This window comes from Mangifera indica, chromosome 3 (assembly GCF_011075055.1).
Source record: "Mangifera indica cultivar Alphonso chromosome 3, CATAS_Mindica_2.1, whole genome shotgun sequence".
NCBI lineage: Eukaryota > Viridiplantae > Streptophyta > Magnoliopsida > Sapindales > Anacardiaceae > Mangifera > Mangifera indica.
This window is the reverse complement of record NC_058139.1, coordinates 7,393,793-7,413,091: the sequence shown is the minus strand read 5'-3', so window position 1 is coordinate 7,413,091 and position 19,299 is coordinate 7,393,793. Positions and strand designations below refer to the sequence as shown.

At 34.8% G+C, this 19,299-nt stretch overlaps 4 protein-coding genes across 5 annotated transcripts; all 4 read right to left on the bottom strand.

Moving 5' to 3' along the window:
• Positions 1-24: 24 nt before the first annotated feature.
• Positions 25-2,388, bottom strand: LOC123210931 (putative F-box/LRR-repeat protein At4g00320). The gene is made up of 4 exons (XM_044629430.1): positions 2,296-2,388; positions 903-2,107; positions 624-815; positions 25-463 (listed from the first exon to the last, which is right to left on the bottom strand). Exons 2-4 carry the CDS (start codon positions 2,094-2,096, stop codon positions 209-211), a joined length of 1,641 nt encoding a protein of 546 aa, XP_044485365.1. The 5' UTR covers positions 2,097-2,107; positions 2,296-2,388; the 3' UTR covers positions 25-208.
• A 2,281-nt stretch (positions 2,389-4,669) lies between these two features.
• On the bottom strand, positions 4,670-7,965 carry LOC123210602 (sulfite exporter TauE/SafE family protein 3-like). 2 transcript variants are annotated; one of them, XM_044629063.1, is made up of 12 exons: positions 7,307-7,961; positions 7,014-7,173; positions 6,672-6,872; positions 6,503-6,567; positions 6,389-6,416; positions 6,170-6,261; positions 5,999-6,085; positions 5,857-5,907; positions 5,535-5,756; positions 5,345-5,438; positions 5,106-5,246; positions 4,670-4,999 (listed from the first exon to the last, which is right to left on the bottom strand). In XM_044629063.1, exons 1-12 carry the CDS (start codon positions 7,535-7,537, stop codon positions 4,914-4,916), a joined length of 1,458 nt encoding a protein of 485 aa, XP_044484998.1. In that variant the 5' UTR covers positions 7,538-7,961; the 3' UTR covers positions 4,670-4,913. The 2 variants fall into 2 exon arrangements, with proteins under 2 accessions (XP_044484998.1, XP_044484999.1); XM_044629064.1 differs by lacking the exon at positions 4,670-4,999 and having other exon boundaries at positions 5,190-5,246; positions 5,314-5,438; positions 7,307-7,965.
• A 2,699-nt stretch (positions 7,966-10,664) lies between these two features.
• Positions 10,665-11,430, bottom strand: LOC123211258. Its single transcript, XM_044629866.1, has one exon. It carries the CDS (start codon positions 11,270-11,272, stop codon positions 10,763-10,765), a length of 510 nt encoding a protein of 169 aa, XP_044485801.1. The 5' UTR covers positions 11,273-11,430; the 3' UTR covers positions 10,665-10,762.
• A 475-nt stretch (positions 11,431-11,905) lies between these two features.
• Positions 11,906-18,923, bottom strand: LOC123211257 (proline-rich receptor-like protein kinase PERK15). Its single transcript, XM_044629865.1, has 9 exons — positions 18,368-18,923; positions 17,336-17,803; positions 16,615-16,701; positions 16,436-16,506; positions 14,082-14,158; positions 13,809-13,956; positions 13,044-13,202; positions 12,439-12,769; positions 11,906-12,325 (listed from the first exon to the last, which is right to left on the bottom strand). Exons 1-8 carry the CDS (start codon positions 18,720-18,722, stop codon positions 12,458-12,460), a joined length of 1,677 nt encoding a protein of 558 aa, XP_044485800.1. The 5' UTR covers positions 18,723-18,923; the 3' UTR covers positions 11,906-12,325; positions 12,439-12,457.
• Between the last annotated feature and the right edge of the window lie 376 nt (positions 18,924-19,299).

Below are 19,299 nucleotides of genomic sequence, written 5' to 3'. Positions count from 1 at the left end.
ATTGATCATTTGAAAACAATAAGCTCGGAGAAAGAAACCGGGATGACCTGGATTACAGATTAACCAGAAATTATGTCTTAGAGGCTAATTTAGTACATTGTCATAGTATAACTAGAGAAATACTAGCACACTAAACAGCTGAAAAAAGATCCCAGAATTCACATTCCCATATATATATATATATAGGTTCCACAGAGATGAAAAAATGTTATGCCTTCATAGTGCTTTCTGGGAAACACCAATCTAGTTGAAACCTTACAACTCCAAAGGGAAGGATAGACCAGAGATCACTCAAATTATCTGTGCTTAGCCATTTCATTAAACTATCAGCATCAATCAATTTCCCATCTTTCAGACCCATAAAGCCTACGACCTTAATATCTTTTAAGTAGTGCCGCCAACATTTGATATCATGGGAATTGCAACAGCTTACGTCCCTATTCTTCAGTTCCTTGTAGAATGACTGAAATTCAAGCGAATGTTAAATCATTAGTACATATGAAACAGTCTCTGATCTTATATTGGAAAAGAAAATCATCTTAAGGATGCTGTAAGTACTCATTCCTTGAACTAATCTCATTTTAACCAATTATCTCATGGCTGCTAAAAAAATCAATGCATACCTCAAATAATTTATACTGGGCCCTGCAAGAATATGATTGCAAAAACAAAGTCCTGGGATAACAAATCCAGAGGAGACCATCCAACAACATCCTGTATTCTGATGGTGGCATGTTTGTATAGAACTCAAGAGTCTCCACATAACACGGGCGTGATGTAAAACTTTTCCTGCATTCTTCTAACTTGAAAGAACTCTGAAAAACCAAAAAACAAAACAATAACTGGTTGAGAAGGATCATTAACGAAAGTAATAATCAGTTACATGGGATTCATACACATACCACAGTTGGCCTTGCATATATCCTTAGAGTTTCGATTTGATTGGATACGCCAAGAAACTCCCTCAGTTTCAGGCACCAATGAATATCAAACATTAGCTTAGATAAACATTTAACTTGCCATGGACATAATGCATTTATGCACGAAGTGGGAATGGGACTATACTCATAAGTAAAGGAGAGTAAATTTGGAGTATCAAGGTTAAGTGCCTTCATATTAACACAGCTACTAACTCGAATCTTCTTAAGTTGATTACTTGAAATCGTAATTCTTTCAAGGGCATAGCAGTACGCAAAGATTAGATCCTCAAGCAAGGGAAAGCTTGAGATAAAATGATGAAACTCCAGGTCCGTAAGACCAATGCCCATGAATTTTAACTTTTTCAACTGTGTGCACTCAAAAACGTCAATCACTCTGGGCATTATTTCTTCACTAAATTCAAGGACCAACTCTTGAAGATTTGGAGCAACAACTTCAACACTTTCAAGCTCATCTGATCCGATAGACATTATCTTCAGTTTGAGAGCTTTAGAAACACATAGTCGCTTGAAACCCCAACATTCCGAAAGAAACATTTCTTCAAGCAGAGGGCTTTCACCACTAAGCTTCTGCACCATCTCTTCATTTATAAAAACCTTGTCCAAACTTAACTTTCTGAGATAATTGAACCTGACAATATCCGAAACATTCTCCAACTTGCATCTAACTATATTTAGAACAGTCACTGACTTAGCATAAAAGATTGATTGAGGCAAAGTGTAGGGTGTATCACTATCTGTTAAGAATTCCAAATCAAACACTTTAACCTCCTTCTCAGTGGCCAATCCTATCCATTTATCAATATAAGGAGCCGATTCTTCAACATCAAGAATACTTATGAAAAGCCTAAATTTGCGCATACAGAACTCGAGCTCACAGAACCGAAGCAAGGAAGCATCAATATATTCCATAAATTCTTTCAAACGTTCTCGGAGTGCCAATCTTCTCTCTTCAAACATTGATGTAATTTGATCACTCTCATCTTCGGTGAGGAAATCAGTTTGATCAAAATCAAAGATAGGAAAAGATATCCGTAATTGATTCCATCCCTTAGACAATGTACTAATTTGACCAACTTCTTTTGATGAGAGGTAGGACATAATGTGATGAATCACAAAAGGGGGCAACCCCGAAATACGATCCACTTTCTCTACCATTATCTTCAAATCTGTAATAATCATATTCACAGACTTAAATAATATATCATACAAAATTTTCAAGCCAAACTCTTCTTGAACGAAAATTCAATTAAAATTAGAATAAAAATTAAAAAAAAAAAAATTTGACTGCCATGTGATGCAATTAATCATGAAACAGATTAAACAATAAGAAGAAAACATAAAAACACAGGCTTACTAGTAAATTCGATGCAGAACAGACATGCAGCAGCGTCAAAGAATTGACATTTCAACACATAGAAAACAGAATGGGGAGACACAAATTGGAAGATAAACGTTTGGAAACTTGCATTTTATAACGTACAATTCTTGAGAATGTTGAAAAAAATATGTTGAATTGTAATTTTTAGCAAGTAGTCAGTAGAGGTTGAAGATGTTGAGATAAAATATGTAAATAATGTTAAGCATGCAACTACCATGCAAACTAAATTTTAGATGAATAAAATTTAATGCATACTAAATCCATCGTAATCAAATCACGTATCATATCGTATATCAAAAATTTAATTTTTTATATTGTGTATCAAGGATCATATTATATGATACAACTTTTAAAAAATAAAATAATAATAAAAATAATAAAAAATATAATTGACACGTTATTATTTTAAAAATATCATAAACATCATTAAAAAATTTAAGATTTATCATATACACTCCTATTATATCATCATTTTCTTTAAAAAGTATATTAATCCAAATTTGTAATAAGTATTGTATTGTATTAATTCGATATACTTCGTGATAGGTATTGTTTTCCACCTGTATCATAGTTTACGTATCGTGTATCGTAGAATGTTGATAATATGACTAAAACCATTGGATTATATCACTTAATTCGGTTGATAATATGACTGAATCAAGCAAATATCAAATAATTAATTCACTTGAAACATTGTCACGGGGTGTTTCCTCGACAAGCCAGGTGTGACAGTATCCCTTGCATATATCCTCATATCTTCAATTTGATTAAAAACTGTGATACCTTTAGACAAATCTCATATCAATAAAATACAGAAGAGATATTGAGACTGTTTGTACTGTATTTATATATCCTTTATTGTTTGAAGATAAAAAGATTTGATTAGTTAAATGGTCTATGAGTTTTAACTTAGAAATAAAACCATGATAGATTATATATCTAAAATAAATAATACATAAAAAGTCAACTTCCCATGGACATAATGCATTCATTTGTGAAGTGGGAATGGGACTGTTCACGTAAGTAAAGTAGATTTCAACTGTAAGCCCCCATAATGCCAATCACTCTTGGCCATACATACTGGTTGAATTCAAGGGCTAATTCTTGGAGATCTGGAACAAGAATTTTCAACCCTTTCAAATTCATCCCATTCGATAGTCAATATCTTCGGCGAGAGAACTTGAGAAACACACAGTCGCTTCAAACCCCAACAGTGCCACACAAAAGTAATTCTTCAAGGAGAGGGCATTCACTACAAAGCTTATAGACCGTCTTGTAATTTGTACAAACCTTTTCCAAACTGTGTTATAATTATAAAAATACTTTACAACATTATATGTATGAAATACATAAAATATGAAGTTTTTTTTTTTTTTTCCTTTGACAGGATTATGGAGTAAGCGTGAGTTCATTTTTGCACTTTTGGCAAGGAAGCTTTCTCTTCTTTAATCAGTTTCAGCATTTTGCCTTTGTCTTCTCATCTAGTTCTGTATTGAGCAATCAATCAAACTAACGAAAAGGAAAACATCTTCGTCAATCAATTTTGATGCTTTCAAATTTCAACCTCCAACCCCACTTGCTCTTCTTGTAATTAGGCTGTAATTAATCTATAACAATTGACTTAAAATGGTAAACCAGCCACGAGCTTATTCTTCCCTCTCAATGTACTTTCTGTCTCCTCCTGTACAAAGTTAGACTAATATTTTTAAAAGGCTAAAAGACTTATTCTCGCACCTTAAATTGGTATTCACTAAATATTAAAAATATGAACTCTTTAAAACTAATTGAATCAATTAATCTTAAAGATAAAAGTGTCATTTATTTATTTATCCTATTAATTTAAAAAATTAATAATTTTTGTGAAGATTAAATCTTAAAATATTGTATTTTTTTTCCTAAGGTGATTTTTTTTCTTCCCTTTTCGGTGTTGTCTCCGGTCAGCTTCTTTCTCCCTCCCTTTTCCAACATTCGTGGGTCTTCTTCCCTTTTCCAATATTATCTTCAGATGAAGTAATTGTCTTCGTTAGATTTGCCTTCGTCTCTAGAATAAAACTATGAGTGTACATTTTGAGTACACAAATGTATGTTATCAAGTAATTAAATGATTTTGAATTAAAAGTAATACATGTGTACCTACTTTAGATATATACACTTATATGTATCATTATATAATTGAATGTTACTTTATTATTAATTCAAGTCACCTAATTACATAATGACATATATAAGTATGTACATATTTATGTATTAAAAATGGACATGTATAATTTTTTTATTGAATTAAAGATAAAATAATATTCAATTATTTGATATCTTCTATATATCTAATTATATAATTATTAAAAGTGTGTAAGCAGAAGTTCTAATATTTTATTTATCACATGACAGCTTTTTGTGCTACAGGTTCAAAAGTAGAGGAGAAAATTCATCTTCCAAGCACACACAAGGAGAAACTTAGAATTGAAAGATAATGCATGTCTGCATCAATTTTCACTTGTGGGTAAATAATTTTGTAGGAAAAAAAATAGAAGTTGTAGCTCAGGGAGAATAAGCCACACAGGATTTTTGCATTTAGAAAGCTCAGAAAATTTAGTCTAGGCATTGTATGTACATAAGTTCTCAAATCCCATGTACTCCTTCTCCTCGATTGCTTTGATCATATCTGCTATACCCACCCCACCTGTTTGAAAAGAATCAGAAGGTCAAAAGACAACAAATTCTAATTTTCAAGTCATGACATCTAAAACAATCTTTGAGAAATTCGATTTGAATTGACAGATCCATACCTAGTGATATTGCACTGACAAAAATTGTGAAGGCCAAAATGAAGATGATTATAGAAGCTCTCCCTAATATATTGATAATCTTTCTTACCACATGTTGCGCTATCAAGGCAGCAACAGTGGCAACCGCCACAAAGTAGAGGGCTGCAGGACAATCGGACAAAAATGAATAATTTCTTTGAAAAATGAATGAGAAAATTGCAACTCTTACTGGTTCTTAGAGTCAATTCATGTGGTAGTACCATAAGGAACCGGAAAACGTTTTAGAAGGTAATATTCGACAACTGACATTGATGCAGAAAATGTCATGGCAAAGGTTGCAGTGGCACTTGATACCTGAATGAAAATTCTCGACAAATCAGTCCTGGCATGGAGGCCTATAGTTGTAAACAACAATACCCTCAAATACTTTGGGGTTAAGTTTGTATGCACCTGAGGAGGGATTCCCAATTCCAGGAAGAGAGGACCTAAAATAAATCCTCCCCCAAGACCAAGCAATCCACCAACGACACCAGCCAATACACCCATGCAACTATAAAGAATGAGCTGATGTACTTTCCAGTTAGTGCTTGCTTCTCCCTTGGATTTGATCCTTCTTCGTCCTTTGTATAGGCTAACTGCCTCATATGAAGTTACTCCGACAGCCACAGGGATCTGAATGACCATTTAGATAATAATTCATTTTGCTTTCAAACCAGAAGTTAAAAAAGTACCAGAAAATAACAAATGTTCTTTGTCATCATAGAGACAGTACCTGCAATAGATTCAGTAGCCAGTATAACGCGGAACAGGTGGTTGAGTAATTCTGTTTCCAGCATGAGTAGGATTCTTATCAATGCATGAAAGAAATGAAAGACAGTCATCTAAAAAACAATGTGGCATGCCAATGACAAAACCTTAGCAATCTGCAGTGCAAGGATTATAGCCCAGACAGCTACAAGCAGTCCAAGTTCCTTCCAGCAAACGTTCTCAATAACCGAGATCTGGGGAGGTCACAGAAGTCACTCCCGAATCCATTCATAATAGAATATGGAATTGGATACGCAGATTGCATAGGCATATTTTACCTCTTCTTTTCCAGTTTCCTTAGGAGGTGTGTGTGCTCTGTCAGTGGGATCTCCGGGTAGGGGTGTGTATGACACATCATTGTTGTTGTTATCTGATTAAAGAGCAAATCAGTTTAACATAGACATGTTTAGGACATCTAAGATTTCACATTGTAGATCTCAACATATTAGAAAAAAGGATAAAGAAATAAAGGAAAAGGAAATCATATATGAACTCACCATTTGATTCCATCAACCTAGCAGCTTCCTGAAAATGTGTGAAATTACAAGGAAAATGAGCTGAACTAGAACATAACTAAGTGATCCGTAAAAATGATAGTAACTTCAAGCTACCTTTTTCATTATGGTTTCTTTTTTCCATGTGTCGATGCCTTTGAAGAATGCCTTAGTTGAAGTGCCTGCAGATCACTGAGATTAATCAAGAAAGTTTTCCAAGAAGGGTGAATCAAAAAGCTCTCCAAGTAGAAACAATGCAGTGAATCAGAGTTCCAACAACTGATACCTAAGAAGAGAATAATCAACAAAACTGTGATCATCCAGTCTGCAAAAATTACATTAAAAGCAACTCCAATACTAATGCCTAGAACCAACATTGGTTGAAACAGAAGTGCCAAATCATAGTCAATAATGGGCATATCAAGTGTAGGATGCCTCAGCTTTAAATTGTAGTAAACTGTTGCCCCTGCTGCACCTGTAATCATAACTGGACAGACAGAATTACAAGATAATCAGCAAAATTTGAGCACAAAATTTGTTTAACGCTATTAGCTTCAAGAACTTAAAGAGCTTAATGACAGTAAGAGCTGGAAAAACAAGATCTATACAAGGGCTGGATTTTTCATACATTTTGATATTGCAGTTGAAGATTTTGCATCAAACCCAATAATGAGAGTGAGCATAGGAACAAAGATGCCACCTCCTCCAACACCTCCTACACTCCCAAATGCAGCTCCAAAGAATGCAACGATTGTTCCCACCACAATTTTCCACCCAAATTTCATATCCTGATAACAAAATTTCGTACACACTGTTAACAATTCAATTCAAGTACAAACATTACAACCACAAGAATGAGAGTATCCAAAGGTTCAATATCTCAACTACTTGATGTAAACTCAAAAATCAAAATTCACTTACTGGCCAAACATGAGTATAACCCAATCTACCCTCTTGCCACAAGAATTTGAAGACTTTCTTCATCAAATCATCAGACACAATAACCTCTTTAGTCTCATTATAACTTGACATTTCTTGTTCCACTCTTGCTTCACCCACAACAAAAACAGAAGCTACAACAAGAAAACCGACCAAAATCTCACTCACCAATTGCCCTTTCCAATTCCTCCGTCTTGACTCCACCCTTTCCATCTAATTTCTCTCTCAAAAACACAACTTCCCTCAACTTTCAGCTCCACCGACAACTGAAAACAAACAAGCTCAATTCTGCAAAAGACTTAAACTTGAACACAAACCCTGCTGTCATATAAAAAAACGTGCTTAATTTCCTCTTCCATAACTTTTACACGTGTTCGCCTTTGACTCTACTTGTCATTCCACTCTCAAGTTTCTTCCTTTGTTTCCCTCTGGTTTTGTTTTGTTTCTGTGCCGTAACCATATGGCCTATACCGTAATTTGGAAGTAGCAAAAAATTATTGGCGCGGTATTATTTAACTACTATTATGTAATCAAATTTCCCCACCCATAAAGCTATCTATTTTGGGTGGAGAATTAGGGCGGCCATTATTATGGCGGTGGACATTTTCCGATATAAAGACCCGCCCCACCTAGCATTTGTACATGAAATCCTCAATCTCACCTTGCTGCGTCTATTTCACCTTGCTTCAGTTAATTATCTTAAGTTCTCTCCTGTTTACACATTCAACAACTACTGAATATTACTCCACAAGTTACCATCAACTATTTACTTAGATCAACATTAATTAATAGATAAGCACAGCATAGTTTATTGCTATTCTTCTAATATTAAACCAAGAAAATGCATATTATTGGCCTGAAGTAGCTAAATGGATTATCCTCAGGAAGATCAGAAAGGGTAAGGTTAGACCAGGGCCTTTTCCCTGCAGCTACCTTTGTCTCCATTTACAAGTCGTTAGTTAATGAACAAAATCAACGTTTTCTTCAGTTGTGCTTCCATCCAAAAAATCATTCCAATAATATTTTGTGGTTTTTGAGGAATTCTTTTCTTCACTGAGGAAATTGTAGTTCCTCAAAATTTGCATTCTTGACGATACTTATTGCATTAAAAATGAAAAATTGAGCCAAATTTCTCTCATAAATATATCTAAATTTTTTGCTTTTCAAAGCAAACCGTCGGCAATACGTATAATTGTCAAGAAAAATCCCATAAGAAAGAAAAACAATACATAGAAACAACTCTAACTTAATTCAAAGTTAAAAGAAAACAACTTTGTAACATCACTTGCATTAACAATTTAGAGAATTGAAGAAAAATTAAAAGATAAAGAAGAATGAAGCAAATGAAGTATTCAATGAAAATGTCTTTTCTCTTATGTTTACATATCTATTTCATTTCATACTAGACTGTCTCAATGTCTTGTCCATTGCCATTATTTCAACAAATTGGAATTCGTTAGACTTTCCTCCAAATCACATGGGGTAGGATAGGAGGTGCTAGTGTTGCCGACCCTAATACAAGGTGAAAAAAAGGCTCTAAAACAAAGAAAAAATAATTCAAAATGGCCAATTTGAAAAGAAATTCAATATTTGGGTTAATTTGACTATTAGGTGAAGTATCTAATATGCAAAAGATTCCGAACTTCCTTTTTAGAATTAGAAAAAAAATAATAATTCGTGCTCGTTTGATTTTTTTTCTCTACTTGCTCAATATTTAAATTATTATTATTAGATGACTAAGGTTTGCGAAAACACAAGTGCCCACTTCATCAATTCAAAAAGTACAAGATGCCACTTAAAATTTAACTTCGTAAAAAAATAAATAAAAAAAATTGTTACATTATACAAAAAAATGTGTAATTTAGCTGAAATAGCATCTAAAAAGATATAGTCATATCGAATCATACATGTTTGGTGTAAGTACGATGACTTTTATATCGGAACCTCACTATGCAAGTGTGGTTTTGTCAACTAAAATCACAACAAACAAGTGGAATTATAATGTCTAAAATTGCATCTAACTAGAATTGCATCAGACACACCTTTCACATATGATTTCAGTCATTGAGTTTGGTAATATCTTTGACATCTCTCTCAAATATAATACAATAATTTTATAAAATTAAAACAATTAAAAGTACTATAATAATTTACTTATTTGACATTATGCTTTGACATTTTCCAATAATAAAATTGGTTTTTTTATGATGAAGCAAGAATTAAAATTGATAAACATATTATAACATTTAGTATTACAACAACATTAAAGATAATATTATTAGAATGATCTTTTCTTAAAACGATTAACTTTATTTTTATAAGCCCATGTCCCTCAATAGTCTTACGTCATTATTCCGATAAATATATAAAACTACGTATACTTATACAAATAACATTACTCTCTTTCAGTAGTGTTACAACATATCTATACAATAACATATAACTTTGGATAATACATGCATAGATTTCTGATATTCTTCTCACAACCCTAATATGTCCCTTGCATAAGATTAGTGTTGTACACTTACAAAAAAGGCAACATACGTATACATCCTTGAGTACCTTAATGTGTCTCTTTGCATAAGAGGGTGCCCTAATGTATATCTACATCAAAGAGAGTTGAAAACAAGACTGGTGGATGGATAACCATTGGGATTACTTGGCAATGTAACTGATTCAATTATTTTGATTGTGACTATCAATTAATGTGTTTGGTTTGAACATTGACACTTCATATTGTTTCTTTAGACCTCCAATGGGTTGTCTCCCTTCATTTTTATCACATGTGATGGATGGATATGTGAGATGTACATTGTCCCTTATCCTATAATGATTTCATACTTGCATTACAGTTGTTAACAATGTGTTTGATTGTGTCCCGTTTTAATTTGTTTTGTTTTAGAATGTTTTGACCCAAATTTTAATGTAATCTCAAAATCATATCCACATTTCTTATCCTATAATGATTTCATACTTTCATTACAGTTGTTACCAATGTGTTTGATTGTTTCCCATTTCCATTTGTTTTGTTTTTGAATTTTTTGGCCCTTCATTAATTTGTGATTGAGAACAAGACATCCTTTTTTCTTTCTAATGGGAACGTAAAGAAAATGCGATGGAATTTTGCAACTTTTGGGGCTTGAACAAGTACATGAGAAGTAGGGCTAAAACTTGGCCCATCTCAGACATTTTTGTTGACCTAAGATTGTTCACAATTGGGCTTCCTTATTACGTTAAAGGCCTAAAAACTTATTTCCATCTAAATCAATTTTCGGCCTACAGACTTATCGTCGGAAAATAATTCAATATGGACCCTCCAGGCCTAAAAAAAAATCCAGAATTCAACACCACAATGAAAATTTGTTAACATTTCTTCACTAAAATACTACAAAGACAAAAACCATTTGATTAATTACTACAAATTACTATTAATTAATCTCACACAAATCCTTCAACCAAAGTGGGCCCTTCGCTCTCTTTATTTTCTTTTTTATTCTTCTCTTTCTCCTCGATCTTCAGCCCCTTTAACCCTTCAACACACCCTCTCACTCCCTTTCCCTCCGTCACGTCACCGCCACCCACCACCACGTCATACTTTTCCTCTGCTACCTCATCTATACCCGTAACCACCACTTTATCTTCACCCTCCTCCAGAACCCCATCCCCCTTCACTACACCGCACGGCCCATGCTCCTCCGGGGGCGAGGAAACTCCGACCACCGTGTCGGAAACCTCCTTGGCCTGAGGCCAAGGGTCGTCTAGGCAGTCCTCCACATCATCGTCGCTATGTAAGAAAGAAGAGGCGCTTGACTTGACGACGGAGACGGCTTTAAAAAAGGCTTCTTTGATGGCGTCAGGCGGCAAAGCGCAGTCTTCGAGACCCGCATCTTCGAGGCGTGGTGGGATGATTTTGTTTAGCAAACCTATGTCTTCTTTCGTAGCTTCCATAGATCTTCAAATTAAAAAAATGGAAGAAAAAACCCAGAACCGGTTCGATTTTAATTGGCAACTGAATTCTACCGCTCGATCTGCAGAGTTCTTGTCTGAGTTCAGTTTATATATAGGAGGTAGCAATCTGTACGTGGCATACAGGATTACATCCACGTGTCCAATTTGTGCATAGGATTCTACCCAGCCTACTTTTATTAAATCAATGAATATAATAAACTAAAATCAAATTAAATTAAATCCAAATTTAGGAGAATGAACACATCCAGATCCAGTCACTAGGTAATTTTTAACAACTCTTTTTCCTGATAAAATTCCAACCATGAAGAAGGTGGTCTCTGACCTTCACAGGTGACTGGATTCACAATCAGCATTTTTCTTTAGAAGTTGTAAAAAACATTCCTCTCTGGGGGTAAACAATTGTCTCACCGGATGGCTGGCTAATTAGGAGGAATAGAATCAAAAGTCAATTTCCCATATGTAATAAAAACAAGTAAATAATTTGATTAATTTAGTTAAATAAGGAGAGGTTTTTTTTCTCTTTTAATTTAGAAAAATTCAAACCTTGGTCAGAAAAAAAGTGACTGGTAAATATAAATCAGAATACTTGAATTCATGCTTCATGCATCTATATAAACCAACAACATTACTTTTAATTTGTCCCAAGATGAACAACAATATTAGATTGTATGTAGCTACTCAATGGAACCAATCCAGTTTAAAATATTCAGTTAATGCACATTAATCATATACAAATAATACTACGTTCCACCACTTTAAACAACCAAAATAATACTAGTATCATCTACTCGAAAAACCACTCTTTCCCCATTCTTCAACTATTTCATTTCAGAGAGTGAATTGCAGCTGCCGATCTCAATTGGGTCATGCAGATTAAGAAACAAAATTTTTTTCCTACTGAATTGTCTGTGCTATTCAATTTCAGTTGGATTATCATGAGTATAAAAACTTTTATACTATGTGAAGAAACCGTGTTCATCTTGCACAAACTGATGTTTTCTTCTTTTCCAGAATTTGATTCATTACACATATCTGTGGAAGACAGGCCCCAAATTTGTTATTGATTAAGACTTTCTGATATGTTGAATGTTAATGTTGCAAAAAGAGCAGAAAGAAAGGAGGGGAACAGTAAAAATGAGACTTACCAGATAATGATAATTGCTGTCAAGAGCTTTGGCTAGTTAAATTGGTGTCTTTCTCGCCTTTTGGTGGTTCCATCTCTTGGGTAGTTTGCCGGTCTTCAGTACTTGAACTCGATTTGTTTGGACCATAATCACTAGTCTGCTCACTGTATTCACTACTACCAATGTCAACACTTTCTAGCGCCAACTTCCTGAATTTCTTCACGTCTTCTCTGTATTGCAGTGAGTAATTATATTCTGAGCTTCCACATGAACTATATACAGAGCTGTGCCCTGGCATGATTCCGTCATTCAACTCTTCCAGAGGCATCTTTCCTTCCAATGCAAGAACTATCTGTTCATATTGTAGTTGCAAAGGGATTATAGAACAAGCATAGGGTCAAATCTTCCAATTCAATTCCAAAATCACTTTGGTTTTAACAAAAGTCAATTTCTCAAACTACTAGTGATTGGGATCATATATTTGATTATTTTGTTAACTTGCCAACTTAACAATAAATTGATTATGAAGAACGAGGAAGTCATGATTGCAAAAAAAAAACAGGGAAGCGTGAGAAAACTTGTTTAGTTAGAGCTAAAGCTACGCACTAACCAATTTGTGGAAGTACCTGGCTCATTCGTGGACGACGCCTTGCTGAATGACGTACAGAAGCAGCAGCACAAGCAACCATCCGCACCATTTCACTGGAGTCATACTCCTTCAACTTTGGATCAACAAGAAGCCCAAAGTTGCCTCCTTCCAAAACTTGAGTGAGCAAAGGCTTTGCCTAAAATTCATAATAATTTCAGTATTTATTCCTGAATGAACTTTTCAAACTAAGAGAGAAAAGACCCCAGGCTTCCATCATGTCCCATGGAATATTCTGGATGCAGCAAAGGTTTCCCTTCTTTATTTGTACAACATGTATCCTCAGTATATATAAGGGTAATAAAAAAAAAAAAACAAAAAAGGAGCATCTATAAACAATTATCAATGCACCCAAATTGCATGAGAAGACATCAAAGGTATTATAGGGTGTGAAAATCTGGATGCGCTATCAGAGTTGCATGCAGTTGGATACTCAATCAGTTTCCACAAATGATTCAAACTTATTCTTGCTTTACAGGCCATTACCTAAAAATATCAAACTTATTCTTGCATTAACTAAATTTACCCACCGTTACTGGACTATGTAAGTAATGAAAGTAAAATCCCCGATATGAACTGTGATAAAACACTGTCCCAACCATCAATTATTTTCTTAGTTTTATAGGTGATTTGTTCCCTTGATACTTCGCCAGACTGTCGACAACCACAAATTTCCTAGAGAGTATACAATATCATAGTTTTAACCCTGTTAAACATACTGGAGCTCATTTAAGAGAATACATACCCAGTCAACCATGCTATCATCATCAAAGGTATGATTTTTGTCAAAAGGTCGGAACCCAGTAATCAACTCCAATAGCAGAACCCCAAAGGAGAAGACGTCTGATTTATCAGTGAGCTTCCCAGATGCAGCATACTCTGGAGCTAAGTAACTGCATTTTGGTGAATGTGCAAGAGAGATAACAGAGAGGATTGGTTCATGACACTATTAGTAATTGTATATGGTGAAAGCAAGCAGGGTAGTTATTCACAAAGGAAACAGAAAAATGAATTTTACCCAAAAGTTCCCATAACTCGAGTAGACACATGAGTATCAGTATCTAAGGAATACTTGGCAAGTCCAAAATCAGCCACCTGAGTAAAAGAAACAAGTGAATTTATTTACAGAAGTTACAATTAAAGCAGGTTAGAATCTGAGAACTAACATTGACATGAATGTGACTTCTCAAGTCGATTGCAGTCTGAAATAATCCATATGCTTTCGCCACATCATAAAAATTTTACAACTTGCAATGTTCAATGAATCTTAGAAAACATCCTAAGCAGATAAAACTCAGTTTATCTTCAATTTAAGAGCTTGCTCCAATAATTTTTAAGGGAAGGAGACCTAAGAGTGCAATGGCCAGTGCACTTCAACCTTTCAACCAATCAAGAATATTTGTGCAGGTATGGTTCAAGTATCCAGAGAACTGTTACACATTTATGATATATTTTGAAGTCTACCATGATAATGGGAAAACCACATATTGTAAAGGTTTTTGATGTTTCTCAGGCTTTGAATAGATTCTACAGGCAGCAAATAAATAGAGGGAAGGAAGGAATAAATAGTGAGAAGAATGGCAAAACAGATAGTAGGAAGGGAATTGACAGTGGGAAGAAGTATGTTATGGATTATGGGAAGGAGACAACAGATTACAGGAAGAAAGATGGAACAGATAGTGGGAAGGAGACGACAGAAAGTGGGAAGAAAGATGGAACAGACAGTGAGAAGGAGACAACAGATAGTGGGCAGAAGGATGATACAGATAATAACCAAGGACAAAACGAAAGAGGAGAGGTGAGTTCTAACACACCAGAGAGGATAAAGACTATGAAGGATGAAATGCAATATATAGCCCAAAATGATGTATGGGAACTTGTTGAACTACTTGAAGGTTTTAAGTCTGTTGGATGTAAATAGCTGCTGCTTAAGACAGAACTGAACTCTAAAGGCAAAGTGGAGAGATTTAAAGTCAGACTGGTTGTTGAGGAATACACCCAAAAGCACAACATTAATTGCACTGAGACTTTTTCACTAGTGTCTACTAAATATTCCTTCAGAATTGTCATGCACCCCACAACACATTTTGATTTGAAACTTCACAAAATAAATGTTAATACAACTTTTCTAAATGGTAACTTTTATAAGGATGTGGACATGCAACAACTTGAAGGTTTTAGAGAAGCTAGTAAAGAAACTCTAGTTTGTAAAATAAGAAAGACGCTTTATGGGCTTAAACAAGCTTCTCATCTATGGTATTTTAAATTTCATGAGGTAGTTCACATTTTTGGCTTTGAGGAAAACCCTATTGATTCCTATATCTATACAAGATCAGAGGAGTACATTTATCTTTATGGTATTGTATGTTGATGATATCTTACTTGCAAACAGTGATTTGGTATTACTACATGAAACAAAGGAGAAGTTGTCTTGGAGTTTTGATACAAATGATCTTGGAGAAGCATCTTTTGCTTTTGAGAAAGAGATTCATAAAGATAAAACTAGAAAACTTCTTGGTTTATCTCAACAGGCCTATGTTGATTGTGTTCTTGCTAAATTCAACATGCAACAATTCTAGCATTGTTCATGTATTTAAAAGAGATAATTAAGCAATGAGGAATGCCCTAAAAAAGATATTGAGGAGCCTATGAAAAATGTTGCATATGCTAGTGTTTCCAAGAGTTTAATGTATTCTCAAATTTGCGTGAGACCGGATATTGCTTATGTTGTGAATATGCTTGGGATAATTTCATCAAATCCTAGTCATGATCATTGGGTAATTGCAAAACAAAAGATCATATGTTGGTTTATAGAAGAGTTGATACTTATTTGGGTAATCTAATGTTGGCAAGCCCATCATATTAATGATAATTTATAATTGGGAAAGTTTGCCTAGGGTTTCTTAACCCCATTATACATGAAGCTAGGTCCACTCTTCCATTTATGTCGAATCGATTTTTTCCCCATTCTAAAAACTACCATGTAATAAGTAAGGAGGAAAAGGAAGACTTACTTAGGCTTTAGCTCTATTGTGGTGATGACTCAATCAGGATTATTAATTTCAATTAACAATATTTTATATTTTGCATAAGATGTTGAATAACTAGTATGCTTAAGGAATAAATTTACTACTTGCAATGCTTAAGGAATCTTAGAAAACATCCTTAGCAGCTAAAACTTCAGTTTATCTTCAAATTTAAGAGGTTGCTTCGATAATTTTTATGGGAAGAAGACCAAAGAGTGAAATGGCCAGTGCACTTCGACCTTTTTGCAGCTATGGTTCAAGTATCCAAAAAACTCTTACACATTTATGATATATTTTATAGTCTACCATGATAATGGGAACACATCAGATCTATTAATCATTGTACCTTTGCCTCAAAGTTGTTGTCGATAAGAATATTAGCAGACTTTATATCACGGTGTATAATCTTGGGTTGACCTGAAGATAAATTGATCTCAAAAGGAGTGAATCTTCAAGGGCAATACCTTGAATCACACAATTTACTTAAAATTTAAGGTGAGGAAGTAGTATTAAAAGAATACTCACAGTCTTCATGCAGATAGGCCAATCCTCTGGCTGAGCCTAGGGCAATTTTCATTCTAGTTGGCCAGTCCATAGTTGGTCTCCCGTCTCCTGCAAATGTAAACTACCATGATGAGACCAGAGTATCACAGTTCATAAAATTCACTTTAATTTGCTAGAACTAGGACTGGATTCGAGCCGAACCAAGAACTGAGCTCAAGCTCGGGCTCATTAAGCTCGCTTCAAATAAATTCGAGCTTGGCTCATTTCAAAAGAGCTAAGTTTGAATTCGGTTTAAGCTCGAATCGAGTTTTTAACTAACTCGTTATTAAAATAACATTGTTTTAATGCATATTGGTCAAAATGACATCATTTTGTACAAAATTTTTAAGCTAATGAGCTTGACGAGCTAAATACCCCAAAGCTCGAGCTCGAAAATGTTGAACTTTTCAGGCTCGAGCTTGAACTCATTTGAGCTTAGCTTGTTTCGGGCTCATTTGAGTCAAGCTCGAACAAATTCGATTCAAATCTAGCCCTAGCTAGAACTATTCATGCTTATTTCTAAAGAACTTTGAATAAGGAAAATTAAGTTAATAAATTCATTTCAATGCAACAGGTATTGCAATAAGATTGCACCAAGAGAATTTTGAAAGAATGAAAAGTTGAAAGATTGAGTCATATAGGGATTTGTGAGAATCTTTCTTGCTCACCAAAGCAACAGAATATTATAACAGAAAGCACTAACCATGTAAATGAAATTCCAAGGTTTTATTTGGAACAAACTCATAAACAAGCAATCTTTGGGCCCCAGAAATACAGTATCCAACCAGGGACACTAGATGTCTGTGATGGACACGACTTATGATCTCAACCTCGGCCTGAAACTCACGCTCCCCCTGTCCACTGCCTGCTTTGAGCTGTTTGATTGCAACCACTTTCCCATTAGGAAGGACTCCCTTATGGACATATCCAAAACCTCCTTGACCCAGGAGGTTTGCATTAGAGAAATTGTTTGTTGCCATCTTTAGCTCTTCATAAGTAAATTCACTCTGCAAACTTCCAGGACTAATGCTTGGGGAAGAAAGTGGGAAAGGCTTATCAGAGCCTTCAGTGGGTACAGGATTTGAAGCAAAACCAGGTAGAGTAGGCTTTGGTGCTCCCAGTGGAGAAGCACTCTGTTGCCCCTGCCGCAGTGGGCTGGAAAAAGGATCATCTGGTAAATTAGAAGATAAAAGAACAATATCAGCAGGCATGATCATGCTGAATGCCACTATACAGCAAGTAGAACATAAGTGAAATTTTTGATACTAAACCAGCTTCAGTTAGAATATACAAAGTGAAGCCATATTCAGCACTCAAATAGCATCAATTACCTGACCAAAGGCATATATCGTAACTGATGGTAGCAAAACTAAAGCAACTTGAAAAAAAGAAAAATCCAAACACAAATCAAGGTCAAGAAACTCAGCTCTTCCTACTCTTCAAGTACTAATTTTAGCCAAAATACTTTGAACAAATTGTTGTAACAAAGCAAAATCAACCTCATACTTGTTAAAAACAAAAACAAATTAAATATTTCAAAACTCAGCAGCTTCCAAACCATCACCAAAAGAAAAACTCAACAAACCAGAAACCTATAATCAAAATAGTATTTTCTAAATACTTTCAAACTGCAAAGTTATTAATGACTATAAAAATGATCTTTCACACAATTATAAATCAACAGTATCTGAAGTTCCTACATAACAATTGTATAAAAATATAAACGGAAAATTACTTTTGGGACCCGGTTGAGGAAGATTTTGAGCTGCAAGCTTCCGCTTCCTCCTTTTGTAGAAAAGGACGAAAATGCCCACAGCAGCTAAAACAATTGTAGCACCTATCACCACCCCTACCACAAGACCTGCCATGGCTCCCGGAGGCAGGCCACTAGGAGATGGGATCGTGAATGTCGGGTTCGATCCATTAGTTGGAGAAACTGCAGCCGTAGAGGTAGAGTTGGTTGGCGAAGGCGCTGAAACGGTACCGTTGATGGGAGGAGAAGGAGACGGAGGCGAAGCCGTGCCGTTGGTGGGAGGTGACAGAGGTAGTGACGTGGCAGGGGAAGGCACCGCCGTCGGCGACGAAGCCATCGCCGGAGAAAATCACGTGGAAATTCTTTTTGTTCACGAAGACGAGGATTTCGTCTATTGTCTAATGATTGACTCGTATACTTTGTGTCCATGTTGACGCGGACGAGACGCTAGTGGAGCCCAGTTTGGCCGTGAAGCGGTGCGTTTTGTGGAATATTAAGTTAAATTAGACATGCGCCGTCGTTTAATGGATTCTTCACTCTTTGTTCAGAAAGGATTGAAAATTATTATCCATATTGATTCTCTAAAGTTCTAAACCTTTTATTGTCATAATTAAATTAAATAATTAGATTGAGGTAAGGTGTATGCAATCCATACAAATGTATATCCCTTCCAATAATAATTTTATTTGTAATTAATTAATTACAATAATTATTATTAGAATAAAGAGAATATGAACACTTATTGATTGTTATTGAATCAACCTACCTAGTAAGATTATGTTAGTTAATGGTTTTTTTAATAATCTTCTTTTTCTGTTTATATGGTAGGACATTTAAAATGAACAATGAATAACTTCCTCTATTATAACATATTTTATACAAAAATAATTAATAACTCTAATCTTTTACTAATT